The sequence below is a fragment of the Castor canadensis genome, chromosome 10, assembly GCF_047511655.1.
Source record: "Castor canadensis chromosome 10, mCasCan1.hap1v2, whole genome shotgun sequence".
Classification (NCBI taxonomy): Eukaryota; Metazoa; Chordata; class Mammalia; order Rodentia; family Castoridae; genus Castor; species Castor canadensis.
In genome coordinates this window covers 59319692-59334809 of record NC_133395.1, presented here as the reverse complement: position 1 = coordinate 59334809, position 15118 = coordinate 59319692, and the positions used below count along the sequence as shown (strand labels likewise).

At 35.9% G+C, this 15118-nt stretch overlaps 1 protein-coding gene across 8 annotated transcripts in view; it reads left to right on the top strand.

Moving 5' to 3' along the window:
• Positions 1-15118, top strand: part of Zc3h13 (zinc finger CCCH-type containing 13) — a 72613-nt gene that overhangs the window by 50822 nt on the left and 6673 nt on the right. For 5 of the 8 annotated variants that reach the window (XM_074043364.1, XM_074043365.1, XM_074043363.1 and 2 more), the window contains 7 exons: positions 869-1060; positions 4726-4809; positions 5160-5715; positions 7571-7674; positions 8019-9227; positions 9801-10313; positions 13643-13795. In XM_074043364.1, the coding sequence (XP_073899465.1) occupies positions 869-1060; positions 4726-4809; positions 5160-5715; positions 7571-7674; positions 8019-9227; positions 9801-10313; positions 13643-13795 (2811 nt within the window). The remainder of the gene's footprint in view (positions 1-868; positions 1061-4725; positions 4810-5159; positions 5716-7570; positions 7675-8018; positions 9228-9800; positions 10314-13642; positions 13796-15118) is intronic. The other 3 variants (XM_074043366.1, XM_020182852.2, XM_020182849.2) reach the window with 3 other exon arrangements.

Below are 15118 nucleotides of genomic sequence, written 5' to 3'. Positions count from 1 at the left end.
GTGTCTGTGCATAGCTCTATGTATCTTTATCACAGGTATAGCCTAGTATTACCTTCATAATCAAGACTCAACTGTAACATCATAAAATTCCTTGTTACTACTTTATAGCTATACCCATCTCTTCTCCCTGACCCCTAGTAACCTCTAACATGCCCTGCATCTTGTTATTTCATGTATGTTTCATAAATGAAATCATGCTGTATGTATGCTATTAAACCTTGGCTTTTTCACTCAGAATAATCTTCCTGGGGTTTATCCAAGTTATTACATGACTCTCAGATGTTTGTTCCTTGTTACTGCTAAATACTATTTAGGTAGTATAGATTTACCGTGATTTGTTTAAGCATTCACCACTGGATGACATTTGAGTACTTTGAATTTGGGACTGGTAGGGATAAAGTTACTATAAGCATTCTTTTTCCACATCTTGTATTGAAAAATTTCAGATACCACTTCTCATTGCCAAATTATCTTGGTTCTGTATTGGAATTTTTCATTATAAACTATAATTATGGATACACAGCATATATCCATATTTTTAATTTTTTTCATGATATTTCTATGAATTAGATATGAAGAAAAAGGTTTTATTTTTGTTTTGTTGTTTTTAAAGTTAATTTAAATCTTTCTTTATGTTCCCATTATATGACTTTCTTATAGATAGGAAAAACTGGGACTTGGCTTACTCTAGTCAATCATGAGACATCAGTGTTCTGATCTAGTGTGCTTAATATTCTTATCAACAGTGATTATCACATTTTGGAATACAAAAAGAATTAATAGTGTCTCAGGAGGGAAGATTGTGAGTGATGAAACTCGTTGAATAAAGTATTTGTATTAAATATTTGTGTGACTATATTTTGTTTAGGAAGTCGAGGCACAAGAGGTTCTCAGATTGATAGTCACAGTAGTAGTAGCAACTATCATGACAGCTGGGAAACTCGAAGTAGCTATCCTGAAAGAGACAGATATCCTGAAAGAGACAACAGAGATCAAGCAAGGGATTCTTCCTTTGAGAGAAGACATGGAGAGAGAGACCGGCGTGACAACAGAGAAAGAGGTTCGTCAAACAATTACATAGCAACCAACTTTAATTGGGGGAATTGTTTTTTAAATTGGCATCATTAACTTTTAATATAAAAATATCATTTAAGATCTATGCTTGATGACATGTTTGAAACTATTCCTATAATCTTTGTTCCTATGGTGTAGAAGTGATTACGTGAATAGTTAGGTACTATTACATAGGGTAGTGGAGCTCAAGAACCAAGGTGTCTTCTCATTTGTCTCTCATCTTAACCTAGTAGTTTATATCTTGCTCTTTAAAGAATGTAAACGATTGAGTGCCATCCCAGGCAGTGTTGATTCAGGAAATACCTAAATCTTCTCAACTGATGATCCTAGCTATTCACTAATTAGCTATAATCAATAGGTTTGTAAGGACTCCTAGGGAAGATCAAGGGGAAAAAAAAAGGTGATGGTACTCAGGAGAGGAACATTTTGTTCAGAGAATGCATAGTATTTGCTTTAGCTAATTATATATTCTTGTATATCTTAAGCTAAAAGTTTTCTGTTAATCTGTTAGATGACCTCTAAAATCAATTTTGAAGTAAGAGTATGAAGATGCACTTACCGGTTATATGTATTTATTTGGAAGATTTTATTGTCTGTGCTTATTAGAGCCTTTAAGCATTTAAAATATTAAGAAGGTTTCACTGACACTGGCTGATTAAATAGTAAGGTTTCACTATAATGCTGAGTTTAATAGAGAATGAAGTTTAATGGCCCCGAAATTGAACATTGCTACTGAATCAAAGAGGTAATATTGTATATTGGTATGGGTAGTAATGGGAGGGGAGCAAAGTCCCTGAGACACAATCTACTTTTGAGAGCATAGATGAGACCAGAGGTAGGAGATTTGGTTGGGTTGAATTTGTTAAAGGTGAGCCTAATGCATTTGGATTGCAAGATGTATAGTATTTTCTTAGTTACAGATAAGGCTGAAATTTTTACATTTTGTGCTTCTGAAATTAAGGTTTACATGTACTTAGCATTTTGACAATCTCTCTTTAATACTGTGTCCTGGTACTTTTTTTTCTATTTTCATACTCTCGCTCATGTCTGAATTCAGTAGTAACATTTGGTTTCAGTCTTCTATTTAGTTTAACCACAAATATTAAGCTTCTACTACATCCCAAGAACTTTGATAGTCACTTTACATAGATTGTTTTACTTAATCTTTACTGTATCCCTAAAGTTACATAATCCGTGTTTCACAATTTAGGAGATTAGACCTAAGAGAAGTTTTCACTGTTAATAGAGAAGTTCCAAAGTTGGATTCAAATTTAGGTCTTTTGACTACAAGTCCAGTTATCTATTTTATATTACTATATTTGCCTTAATAAATGTCACTCAAATGGTTGAAAGAGAAATATACTTTTTGAAGTTCTAGTGATTCTGTTCTGCAAATGTGTATTGACTATCCATGTCAGGCTCATTGGCAGGTACTTAGAGTGTAATACTTACTTGTCCTTGTAGAACTTATTGGGTAAGGGGGAATTCCTCTTCTCACCCTAAGAAGAAATGATTATTAAGACTATCGAAAGAAATAAACAGGAACCCAAATTTAAGAAAAAAGAAGAGAAAGACCTACACTAGAGTGTTCATTAAAATCTTGAGGAAATAGTTATCCAGAGATGCAAATGTGAGAGAAGCAGCAAGGTTTCAGAGATTAGGGTGAAAGCATTCCATGAAGAAGAAAGAATAGATGCAGATTCTCTAGCTGAGAAATAGCCTTATACATCCTAAAATATGAAAGAAAATTAATGTGTGTAGGGTATGGTAGGTTATGATAAAAGACTGATAAGAGGTTGAGTGTAGAGATTTATGCCCAGGCACCTTGTTCTGTGCTCAGAGATTTAAATCTGACCTTCACAGTCTAATCATAGATAGACAATGAAAATGTGATCATGTCTATATAAAGTTCTGTGAGAAGACAAAGGAGCAAACATAATTCTGGGAATTTCCAAGAAAGCTGCTTTAACTAAAGAGGTAACATCAGAATAAGGCTTGAATAACACAAGTTTGCTAGAAGGGAAGAATTTGCAGGGAAAAGGTGTGGCATAAGCAGACACATAGGATTGAAAGAACCATACATGGGCTTTGGAGTAGTAAGAATTATGTTATGAGATTGGAATACAGGTTGGCTACATTTGTTGGGGAAGAAAGGAAACTGGGAAATGGGACTGATGAAAGACTATAGCACAGGCTTCAAATGACCTGATAAGCCAAGGTAAAATTTTTTAATTTGTTTTCATTGCCTACAAGATAACTGCTTTTAAGCAGATGGAAGAAATAGTCTTTATCAGAAATTTATTAAGTGTCTAATCAGTTAGAGTATTAATGACATAATCATCTGAGAAGAGCTGATCAAGGTCTGAGTTAACATATTAATGTAGAGATGGGGACAGGAAAAGAAGTAAATAGACAGGAAGTAAAATCGATGGTAGTTGGATAATGGGATTTGGATAATTAAGAGATTGCCAGCTTTTGTGAATGGGTATGTCATTCAGTAAGACAAGGAACAATACGAAAAGAAGCACATCTTGGGGGGGTAATAGGGAAGGCACTTTACACATGTTATTGTGGCATCTTACGTTCTTTCCATTTTCCTTGAAAATAAGAGGCATTGTTATTCTGGCTGGGAAAATAAAGGTTTTATCTGCCAAGACTTGTGGCTCAGTATAGCTCCTGATATTGCTATGCTCAGAAATTTAAGTATAAATTTCTGCAAGTTGCAGTATTGAATTTGTTTCAATTCAGACAACCTAAAACATGAGTATATAATATCTGGGAATCCATATTGTGATATAGTAGAACCATTTTAAAGTTAAGTCGGTTCAGCAAAAGTAAAAAGGTTTAAGAAAAACTGACTTCTAGTCCTGATGTCCTAATGTGTATATGGCACATTACATTTGCAAGTTACAGAATCACTTCCAGCCCATAATTTCCATGTTTTTATGAAAGAAGAGGGAGAAAAGATTTTTTAGCTTTAAAATTCTATTAACTTTTTTTGTCTGGATCTACAACCTCCCAGTAGTAAATATGGACATTTCTTTCTCATCAGTTATGAGGAAGGGAAATCCAACCACATTGAGTACTTTCCTGGGATTGTTCTAAAATTATTCTGCTTAACAAGTTAATGTTGCACTTACTAACCTATTGGACATATTGTAGTATGATTTATTAACCAATAAATATTATATAGTATATAAATAGCTGGGGTCATACCATAGTAATTGCTTTTCAAAATGACTATCTCTTTGGAAAAACTTGCCATCTTCATACATTTTTTGATCCCAGACTAATTTCCTCCTCATCCTGGCATTTGGCAGCATGTATTTATTTCTCTGTAGTTGTAAAATTCATGTGCGGGCTAGAAAAAAATTTATAATTGATGAGATTATAAGTTAGCATCATCCGTAGTTATTAATTATAAATACATCACTAATATGAGACACTTTTTACATTTGATGTTCCAATATTGTTAGACATTATTACCCTTAGTTCTAGCTTATGGTAAGAGATTGATATTGCAGCCACAAATTTTGATATACATTTTGTTCTACTATATTTTTTTCACATAATAGCTGCACTTTGATGTGTATATATTTTGGCCTGAAATTAGAGGTGTGACTTACGAGGGAAATTTTTTTTTTCCTTCAGCTCCTATGTTCTACACCTCCTGCTGCCCCTATCCTTTGCCACCAGTGTTCTCAGGTCCTGCTGGGGGGACAGAGAAGATCAGAGGTGAAGGGTAGAGATGGCAGAAAGTGGGGTTGGAACAGTGGGCTGGAGGTAGGGTAGGGAGCATGCAGTGAAAGAGCAAAGGTGGATCAGTGGGAGGTGGGCAGGGGGCTGACGGGGAGCAGAGACATGGTAGTTAGAGGGCAAATGAAAAATTATCTTTAAGAAAACATTTTTAAAGGTCTAGTGGTGATTATTTTTTGGATGATTGAAATAAAAGTAAATATGGCATCTGATTTGTAATTTATTGCCAGTGTGACCCTGTACTCAGATAAAATTTAAAATTTGCTATCTATTTTACCTGTAGGTTATCTGCCAGATTAATCACTGACAAAACTTGATTTTCATTGTAGATCAAAGACCAAGCTCACCAATTCGACATCAGGGAAGGAATGACGAGCTTGAGCGTGATGAAAGAAGAGAGGAACGAAGAGTAGACAGAGTGGATGAGAGAAGAGATGAAAGGGCTAGAGACAGAGATAGAGAACGAGAACGAGACAGAGAGCGGGAGAGAGAGAGGGAACGTGAACGGGATCGAGAAAGAGAAAAAGAAAGAGAGCTAGAAAGAGAGCGAGCTAGAGAACGGGAGAGAGAAAGAGAAAAAGAAAGAGATCGTGAAAGAGAGAGAGATCGTGACCATGATCGAGAGAGGGAAAGAGAAAGGGAGCGAGACAGGGAAAAAGAGAGGGAGCGAGAGAGAGAAGAAAGGGAGAGGGAAAGAGAGCGAGAACGGGAGAGAGAGAGAGAACGAGAACGGGAACGAGAAAGAGCTCGAGAAAGGGATAAAGAACGAGAACGTCAAAGGGAGTGGGAAGACAAAGACAAGGGACGAGATGACCGCAGAGAAAAGCGAGAGGATATCCGAGAAGATAGGAATCCCAGAGATGGACATGATGAGAGAAAATCAAAGTAAGAACAATTATAAATTTGTTTTTAAAAGTTACATTTCAGCAAGAATTGATGAGAGAGAGAGAGTGTGTGTGTGTGTGCAGTTTTTAAGTGGTTCTGATTGTCTAAAAAAATAATTTTTTGAATTCTGAATCCAGGGGCTGTAATTAATCCGTTAGTCCATTTTCTTTTGCTATAATAAAAATACCCAATTCTGGGTAACATAAGCAAAAAAAGTTTTATGTAACTCATGGTTTTGGAGGCTGAAAGTGCAAGATCAGGTAGCCCCATCTGTTCAGCCCCTGATTAGGGGTCCCTTGGTTGTGTTACAACATGGTTAAGAAGCAGAGCAGCAACTGGACCTGTGCAGAAAGGGCCAGACATTATGACATCTTGGCTTTGTAAACTACCCACTCTCAACTAACTCAGTCTGTGAGACCAGCATTAATCCTTTCTGAGGGCAGTGCCTCCAGTGATCTAATTACCTTGTAGTTGGCCCCACCTCTTAGGAGGTTCCACCACAGCACTATCACATTGAGGAGCAAACCTCTAGCACATAACCTTTGTAGGACAAGCCATAAATCACTCCTCATTTAAATTTCAATTAAGGAACAAGAAATATAGTGAACATATAAAGTATTTTATTAACTTGTCACTAAACAAGTGATTTAGTTATAAGAAAGGGAAACAAACTAATTTTTACAGTGTACCCACAACATGCCTGGCATTGGGCTTAAGATAACTAATTTATTCCTTACTGCAGTTTTATGAAAGGACTTTCATCTTTTCCCTCAGTTTCAGATGAGAAAGCCAAGGTTCAGTGACTTCAAGGAACTTACTTAAGGTTGCATCATAAGTAATGTGGCTATAAGTTGAACTCACATATTTTGAACTCCAAAAATAATACTAGATTTTCTCATCCATCTTCCCAGCATAAGGCATTTGTCTATCATAAGAATGTAAAGTTGATGGATGTTTATACTAGTGAGCACATTGATACTTTGATTTTTCTGCTGTATGTTACCACTATGCAGTATTTAAATCTAGCACACTTGAGTGATTGTAACTATGAAAGAAATGTTGCCATATGTTTTAAATCCACAACTGTAAGTTTTAGCAAATAAGGATTTTTTTTTTTTTTTTTTTTTGCAAAGCTTTATTGAAAGAAGAACAAAGAATAGGCACTACAAAGAAAAAGCACCAGGCTCTGGTCAGGTGGGACAGAAGTGTCAATCTTTGTTCAAAGGGCAATTTATAAATTTTAAGGGCAAACAGAAAAAGTCTGAGCAGTCTTTGCAGCAGGGACTAGCACGATTGACAGGTTTGACTGACAAGATCTTTTAATTGTACGTATGAGATAACAAATGATATTCCTAAGATCTTTTTTATTGTGCTGGATGGGGGTACATTGGAGTATTTACAAAGATTCTTACGGTGTATCAAATATATCATACTTGAGTTCAACCTGACCGCTGCTGTCTTTCGTGGAACAGTTTCAACAGATATCATTTTTGCATTTACATACATGTGTAGACATAGAGCAGATAAAGAATTTTTATTAAAGGTAGTACATGTCCTTTGTATGCTACAGCTCTGACGGTTTTGTTTTCCTGCAATTATAATTTCTAGTTATAGTAAAGAAATACTAGTAAAGGCCAGGTGCCAGTGGCTCAGGAGGATGATGGTTCAAAGCCAACCTGGGCAAATAGTTTGCAACATCCTGTCTTGGAAAAAACCCATCACAAAGAAGGGCTGCTGGAGTGGCTCAAGGTATAGGCCCTGAGTTCAAACCCCAGTACTGCAAAAAAGAAACATAGTAGAGAAATCTTTTTCATCCTCTGGCATTTCATAAATTATATTTACTTGCCCAATTTAGGAAGCGCTATAGAAATGAAGGCAGTCCCAGCCCTAGGCAGTCACCAAAGCGCCGACGTGAACATTCTCCTGATAGTGACACCTACAACAGTGGAGATGATAAAAGTAAGTACAGTCTGTTTTCTCTTTGTATTCATACTCATTTGTAACCTTAAAACCATTCTTTGACATTGATTGCAACTGATAATTTAAGACTCTAAAATTTTTTCTTGCTCTTGCTGTCACTAAGTATTTCCTATGTGACTAAAGTTTGTGCTAAAAATCATAGTTGTACTATCCTTTCCTAACTAATGTATTGTAGTTGAAGCCGTATTTTATTTTTACTGAAATTATTGCCATTTAACAAGTTGTAAAATGAAAAGTGAGAAATTGTCCGATTATTATTTAAATGTAATATACTGTTTTTTTAACATGGTGAAGATATGGTTACTTTTTATCTTTTGGTATAGATGAAAAACACAGAATCTTGAGCCAGGTTGTACGACCTCAAGAATCTCGTTCTCTCAGCCCATCACACCTCACAGAAGATCGACAGGGTAGATGGAAAGAGGAGGACCGTAAACCAGAAAGAAAAGAGAGTTCAAGGCGCTATGAAGAGCAAGAACTCAAAGAGAAAGTTTCTTCTGTAGAGAGACAGAGAGAACAGCTAGACATCATGGAAAGCTCAAGAGCACGTGCACAAGACCTGCTAAGCCACCACCAGTCTGAAGATCGCGAGGCATCTGATCGTGCCCATGATGAAAGTAAGAAAAAGGCAAAACTTCAAAAGAAACCTATTAAGAAAAAGAAAGAGGATGATGTTGGAATAGAGAGGTGTAACATTGAGACAATATCTGAAGATGGTCAAGTATTCTCACCTAAAAAAGGACAGAAGAAGAAAAATGTTGAAAAGAAACGTAAAAGATCCAAAGGTGATTCTGATATTTCTGATGAAGAAGCAATCCAGCAAAGTAAGAAGAAAAGAGGCCCACGGACTCCGCCTATGACAGCTAAAGAGGAATTGGTTGAAATTTCCAGTGATAAGGATGGCATACTGGAGGATCCTCTGAAGAAGGAGGATACAGCCTTCAGTGACTGGTCTGATGAGGACGTGCCTGACCGTACAGAGGTGACGGAAGCAGAACATGCTGTCACTTCTGCCACTGCTGGTAGCACCTCTTCCCCTCTGTCTTCTCTTCTCCCTCCTCCGCCTCCTGTGGCCACTGCCAATGCTGCAAGTGCTGCTCTCACCTGCACTGCTATTAGTGCAACTACCACTTCTACTGCCCCCATCTCCACCTCTTCTACCTCCTCCAGTGCCACTGCTGCTTTTGCTGGTGAAGATTCACATAGAAAATGTCACAGGACACGAGTAGAAAAAGTAGAGGCAGCACCTCATGTGACTGTAGAGGATATATCACATCGCAAGCCAGTGGACCAGAAGAGGAGCAGCAGCCTTGGGAGCAATCGGAGTAATCGTAGCCACACCTCTGGTCGCCTGCGCTCCCCATCCAATGATTCTGCTCATCGAAGTGGGGATGACCAAGGTGGTCGAAAGAGAGTGCTGCATAGTGGTTCAAGAGATAGAGAAAAAACAAAAAGCCTGGAAGTAACAGGAGAGAGAAAATCTAGGATTGATCAGTTAAAGCGTGGAGAACCTAGTCGAAGTACTTCATCAGGTAATAAAGTTGAATTATGATCGAGCTAGTGTTTCCTATGTTGTATATTTTACCCAAAGTATAATTCTAAAGTAATATCAAATTGGTTACTTTATATACTGCCTTTAATTTTATGCAACTCTAAAAGCTGAGCCATTCCATTAAAATCTCACCTGTCATCACTTTAATTCCACCTTTGTAATAGAAGTACACTCCATAATGTTAATTTAATATCAGGATTTTAGTGGCATGTGTTACTGGAAGGGCTTGTGAATTCAAGTCCCATATCTATGCCAGCTATTTTGACTTTCCTGCTTTTCTTCCTGCAGCCAGCGCTACCTTTTTTGACCACAGAAAATAAGATTGGGAATGGATCAAAGAATGAAGCCATTAGTTCTATTAAAAATTTTTCCTTAAAATGAGTTCTTGAATGAACAGAGAGAAAGATATATGTAGTAGAAATATGCAGAGTATATAAAGAGACTATTGAAAAGATATATAGAATATAGAAAATAAGTTACAAATTTTAAAGAGCCCTAAAATGAAGTTTCTATTTTATATGTGTTAACTTTGTATATGGTATATTTATTTTAGATCGCCAGGATTCTAGAAGTCATAGCTCAAGAAGAAGTTCTCCTGAGTCAGATCGGCAAGTCCATTCAAGATCTGGGTCATTTGATAGCAGAGATAGGCTTCAAGAACGAGATCGATATGAGCATGATAGAGAACGGGAGAGAGAGAGGAGAGATACAAGACAGAGAGAATGGGACCGAGAAGCTGATAAAGATTGGCCGCGGAACAGAGATCGAGATAGAGTACGGGAACGAGAGAGAGAACGAGACAAAAGAAGAGACTTGGACAGGGAAAGAGAGAGACTAATTCCTGACTCTGTGGAAAGGGAGAGAGACAGAGACAGAACTTTTGAGAGTTCTCAAATAGAGTCTGTGAAACGCAATGAAGTAAAACTGGAGAGTGAACATGAAAGAGACCTAGATGGTAGTTCCCGAGACTCTGTAGCTTTGGATAAAGAAAGAATGGATAAAGATGTGGGGTCTGTGCAGGGATTTGAAGATATGAGTAAAGTTGAGAGAACAGAGAGTGTGGAAGGTGAGTGCCATACTTTGTTATACTGCTCTATTCCTTGCCCGATTTTATGAGGAACAAACATTTTCTTTTCAAAGATCATTCACTAATAGACAAATTGACTCCTCTTTTTTTATAGGGAAAATAGATCCATAAGAAAAAGACCTGTGACATTAAAAAATGTATTCCCCTCAGTAGTACTATCAATGCAAATTAGATTCAAGTAAGCCTAATGAAGTAAAAGCAATAATGATGGAAATAAATATTAGGGAAGTAGAGAGAAATCAAAGAATAAAGTAATCACTTCTACTAATGCCTAACCTTTGAAATGAAAGATTGTTTAAGTGCAATGTGTATAGATGTTAGAGAATAACCATCACATCTTCTTCTTTTTTTTTTAAATCACTGGGCATGATTGCACTGGGGAGCTTGAGTTCAAGACCAGCCTGAGCTACATATTGAGGCCCTGTCTCAAAATTAAAATCACAAATAACTGAAGTGACTTCTCAATTCAGAGAGGGATAACTATTAGTAGTCACTGTTTTCTAAGGCAGTTGAGAACAAATACATGAAAATAGTTCTGCTCCCTGAAATTATTTAATGGCAGATTGACTGTAGAACCGCAGTCCCCAGTCTTAAAAGAACGCAGAGAAGTCCCCTGGGCCCAGTCAGATTCAGTCGTGGCTCTATGCCTCACTCCCCACTGACTCTACTCTCCACCCTTCATTCCCACTCTGCCAGATAAGCAGACTCATTATAGGGATGATGGACACTGACTCTACTCATAACAGAATTATTAGGATGAATAGTTTGATTATACTCCGTTATACCCCAAGGTTGTACCTCGTTTAGAACTGTGGCTCATGAGTTATTTATACTCAAAATTCAAGTGAAAATGTAATGTGAAGGAAGCCGAGGTAGAAAGATTTTTGTCAACTGGAAAGATATATATGAGATGGCATATTGGGATATCTAATTAGATAAATAAGAGATACAAGGATCCACTTTTAAAAGCAGAAGATTAGGCCAAATACTGTCATATGGCAAATAAAAATAGTACTGCTATGCACTAAGCTTCCCAGAAGATTCACTCCCCCGTCCATTAGACAGATCAACTCAGGCCTTTCCATTCTCTTGCTTTTCTTCATGCCCATTCTTCCTTTTCCTTTTCATCGTCTCTTTTCTTATTTAAAATTGCAAGACTCAGTGTATGACTTACTTTCTTTGGGAAGCCATCTGTGCTGAAGGGACTTACTCTTTCAAATTCCCATAGCACCTTGTTTGTATATCTTTTATAGCATCCCCATGGTGTATTACAATTATTTTTCCATGATTTTCTCCCCATTATACTGTACTCCTTTTAAGGGACTGTAGCTTTTTATCCTTTATCCTTAAGTAAGAACACAGTAAATGGTCGATGAATGAAAATGTGTTCTGCATGTGTATACATTTTCTATACCTTACTCCTTCATGAATTACAGCCTACATTGAGAGGAAGAATGGCTCCCCTGAGAATTTTGGAAATTCTGCCTCCCTGGGACTCTGAAGTCCTGCTATCAGCAGTTAATATTGTTTTGATATAATCTCCACAAGCTATCAAGATACTTTTTATTTTGCCATATGATAGCATTTGGCTTACAGTCAAATCCACGGCTTTTTTTTTTCCCCTAGCAGTACTGGGGTTTGAACTCAGGGCAGGTGCCCTACAGCTTTGAGCCATGCCTCCAGTCCTTTTTGCTGTGGTTATTTTGGAGATAAGGTTGCACATTTTGCCAGGTGGGCCTTAACCATGATCCTCCTATTTCAAGGTTCCCCTGTCATTGAGATGACAGGCACATGCCATTGTACCCAGCTATTGGTTGAGATGGGGTCTTGCAAACTCCCTGCCAGGACCAAATTCAAACCATGATCCTCCTGATCTCTACCTCCCAAGTAGCTAGGAATATAGATGTAAGCCACTGGTGTCCGGCTTAAATCCACCACTTTTAAAAGAGGATCCTTACATCTCTTGATTATCTTATTACACAGCCCAGTATACCATGTATTATATAAATTTTTTCCCATTTGACTTGACAAAGATTTCTAACTCAGATTTCTTCACATTACATTTTCATCTCAATTTTGAGTGCAGATAGCATCAAATCCAAGCCATGCTTATAATGGAAGTACGACCTTGGTATAGAATTGAATATAACTGAACTAATCATTGTAATGGCTCTCTTGTGATTGGGGTCAGTGTTACTCATTTCTAAAATTACCATTTATGAGTTGTGACTACATATAATATGGTATAGAAATTTGAGGCAAATCACCTGCTATACCATGTAAATACAGGAAAATGAGTTAGATAATCTGCATTCATGTTTAGAAATATATTTATATGGAGCTGGCGGAGTGGCTCAAGTGAAATATATTTATACACAACGTTATTAAAAATAGATTGCCTTAGAAGTGAACTGGTGTGCATATTGAGGGGGGGTTATTATAGAATTTAAAAGAATAGAAAATTAATAGAATGATTAAAAACATCCCATAGCCTTATGTTTTATTTATTGTGAATTCATATACTGTTACAGCTTAAAAATAAGGTTTGTAGATTCCATAAAATATATGGATAGCTAATGATTAGAAATATTAAACGTACCCTGTAGTTTTGGGATTACATTTACAGCAACTCAGCAGGAAACAAAGTTTAGTCTAGGTCATTGAGAAAAGTTGATTAAAAAAAAAGTAAAACATACACTACTGGTACCAACAAAAATATTTTAAAAGTATATTATAACAGTCTTCTAAAAATTGCGTTCATTAATAGAAAACTTTGAGACTGGGAAGAGGAATTGGGGGTAGGAGAAGAATTAATGGCACTCTTACATTTTTACCTCACTGCTAGAAAGCTCTTCATATAATGAGTTAAATATTATGAACTAAGATTCAGTTTAAAATAGATTTGTTAAATGAGTTTGCAAGTTTTGTTAATGAGTGTGTTTAAATAGAAATTATTGTAGTCTTTTGAAGTTGTAAATTTTTGTGAATATTAAAAATTAACACTATAATCAACATTAATATATTAGTGGTGGCTTTTATTTCTGATATTTTAATTGTAACCTTCCAGCCTATTTTGATATTGCTGTTCATATTGTATAATATTGTATTTGTATCACTAAAAATGAATTTAATTGACTTTTGTCTTTCAGTTTTATTTTAACATTACCATGTTTGACTAGTTAGGAAGTATAGTTTTCTGATGGAAATAATACTTTCACAGTATTCTAGTATGCACAGTCTTTTGGTCTAACTTAAATAAATAGTCCTTATAATACCTTCTTTGACATGAAATTAATTTATCTGTTTAGCAGGAGATGATGAATCCAAGCTAGATGACGCACATTCATTAGGTTCTGGTGCGGGAGAAGGGTATGAGCCAATTAGTGATGATGAACTAGATGAAATTCTAGCAGGTGATGCAGAAAAAAGAGAAGAACAGCAGGATGAGGAGAAGATGCCAGGTAATCATTTGCAGAGGTGGTTGAACATAAAAAGTATCTGTATTCTTTGTTCCCTTTCATGTTAAAAAAAATTGATATAAGGCACTTAGAATTTTCTCCTTTATAACTTACTTAAGGTTGAAAGGCCAGTTTAAAAAAAAAATTAGACTTTCTATGTCTGTTAATTTTTAAGTAGACATTACCTTGAAAGAACCTTATTTGAAATAGCAAAATCCTGAAATTCCTTGCCAGAGTTTAAGATATCTGTTAAGTGATCTACAATCTAACCAGATACTGATTGCTTACAGTATTCGACATGACAAGTATGTGGTACATTGCTTTACAACTGTGAGTACCACAAGTTAACTTTTAAAAAAAATGTTCAAAACACATATAATAATTGAAATTTCTTTCAGTTTTCATTATCATTAAATCATCTCAAGTTGAGTCTAATTGTTCCTAACAATTTTTTTTTATCATAATGAGAGTCTTTGCTTGGTCTGGCTATATAAAATACTATATTTTCATTTTTATTTAGTTTGCTCTTATATTTCATAGTTTTTTTGTACTAATGTAAAAGGTATGTATCATTGTTATCTTTGTGATTTTCTGGTATTAGGTATTGCTGAGTGGAACATCATTTTATTTCTTTAACTGTTATTAGTATTAATAGTAGTCATTGTCTGATTCTTAAAGGAATTTCATAATTGTTTGTTTTAAAAAATTAAAATATGTGTGTTCACTTATATGCAAAGTAAACATGCTCTTAGATTTAACGCTTGCTAGGATCCTAATACCAAGTTTCAAAACATGAGATTTAATCTTTTAAATAATCTAGTGACATAATGGAGATTTTTGTTGTTGGGGCTCTCCCTTGTAATTTAAATGAGCTACTTTGAAAGAGTGGGTTAGCTTGCTTGTATTCTTTGTAGGAAGGCTTTTTTGGTTTTTGTTGTTGTTAGAGTCCTTAAATTCTAAACATTAATTTTTATGGGAAGCTTTCATTTTAAGAACATGACATTTTTGGTTTAAAGTACTTACTGTTTACTTAATTTCTGGTTATGCCCGGGTAATCATTGGGGATTGGTTCCAGGACACCTGCAGATACCAAAATCTGTAAATGCTCACGTCCCTTATATAAAATGGCTTGGTGTTTGAATATAACATGCACATACTATAGCATACTTTAAATCATCTCTAGATTGCATATTCCTAATGCTGTGTAAATAGTTGTTAGATTGTATTGTTTAAGGAATAATGACAGGAAAAAAAGTCTATACATGTTTTAGTACAGGCTTCTTTTCCCATATATTTTCAATCAAATCTATGGATATGAAATCCACA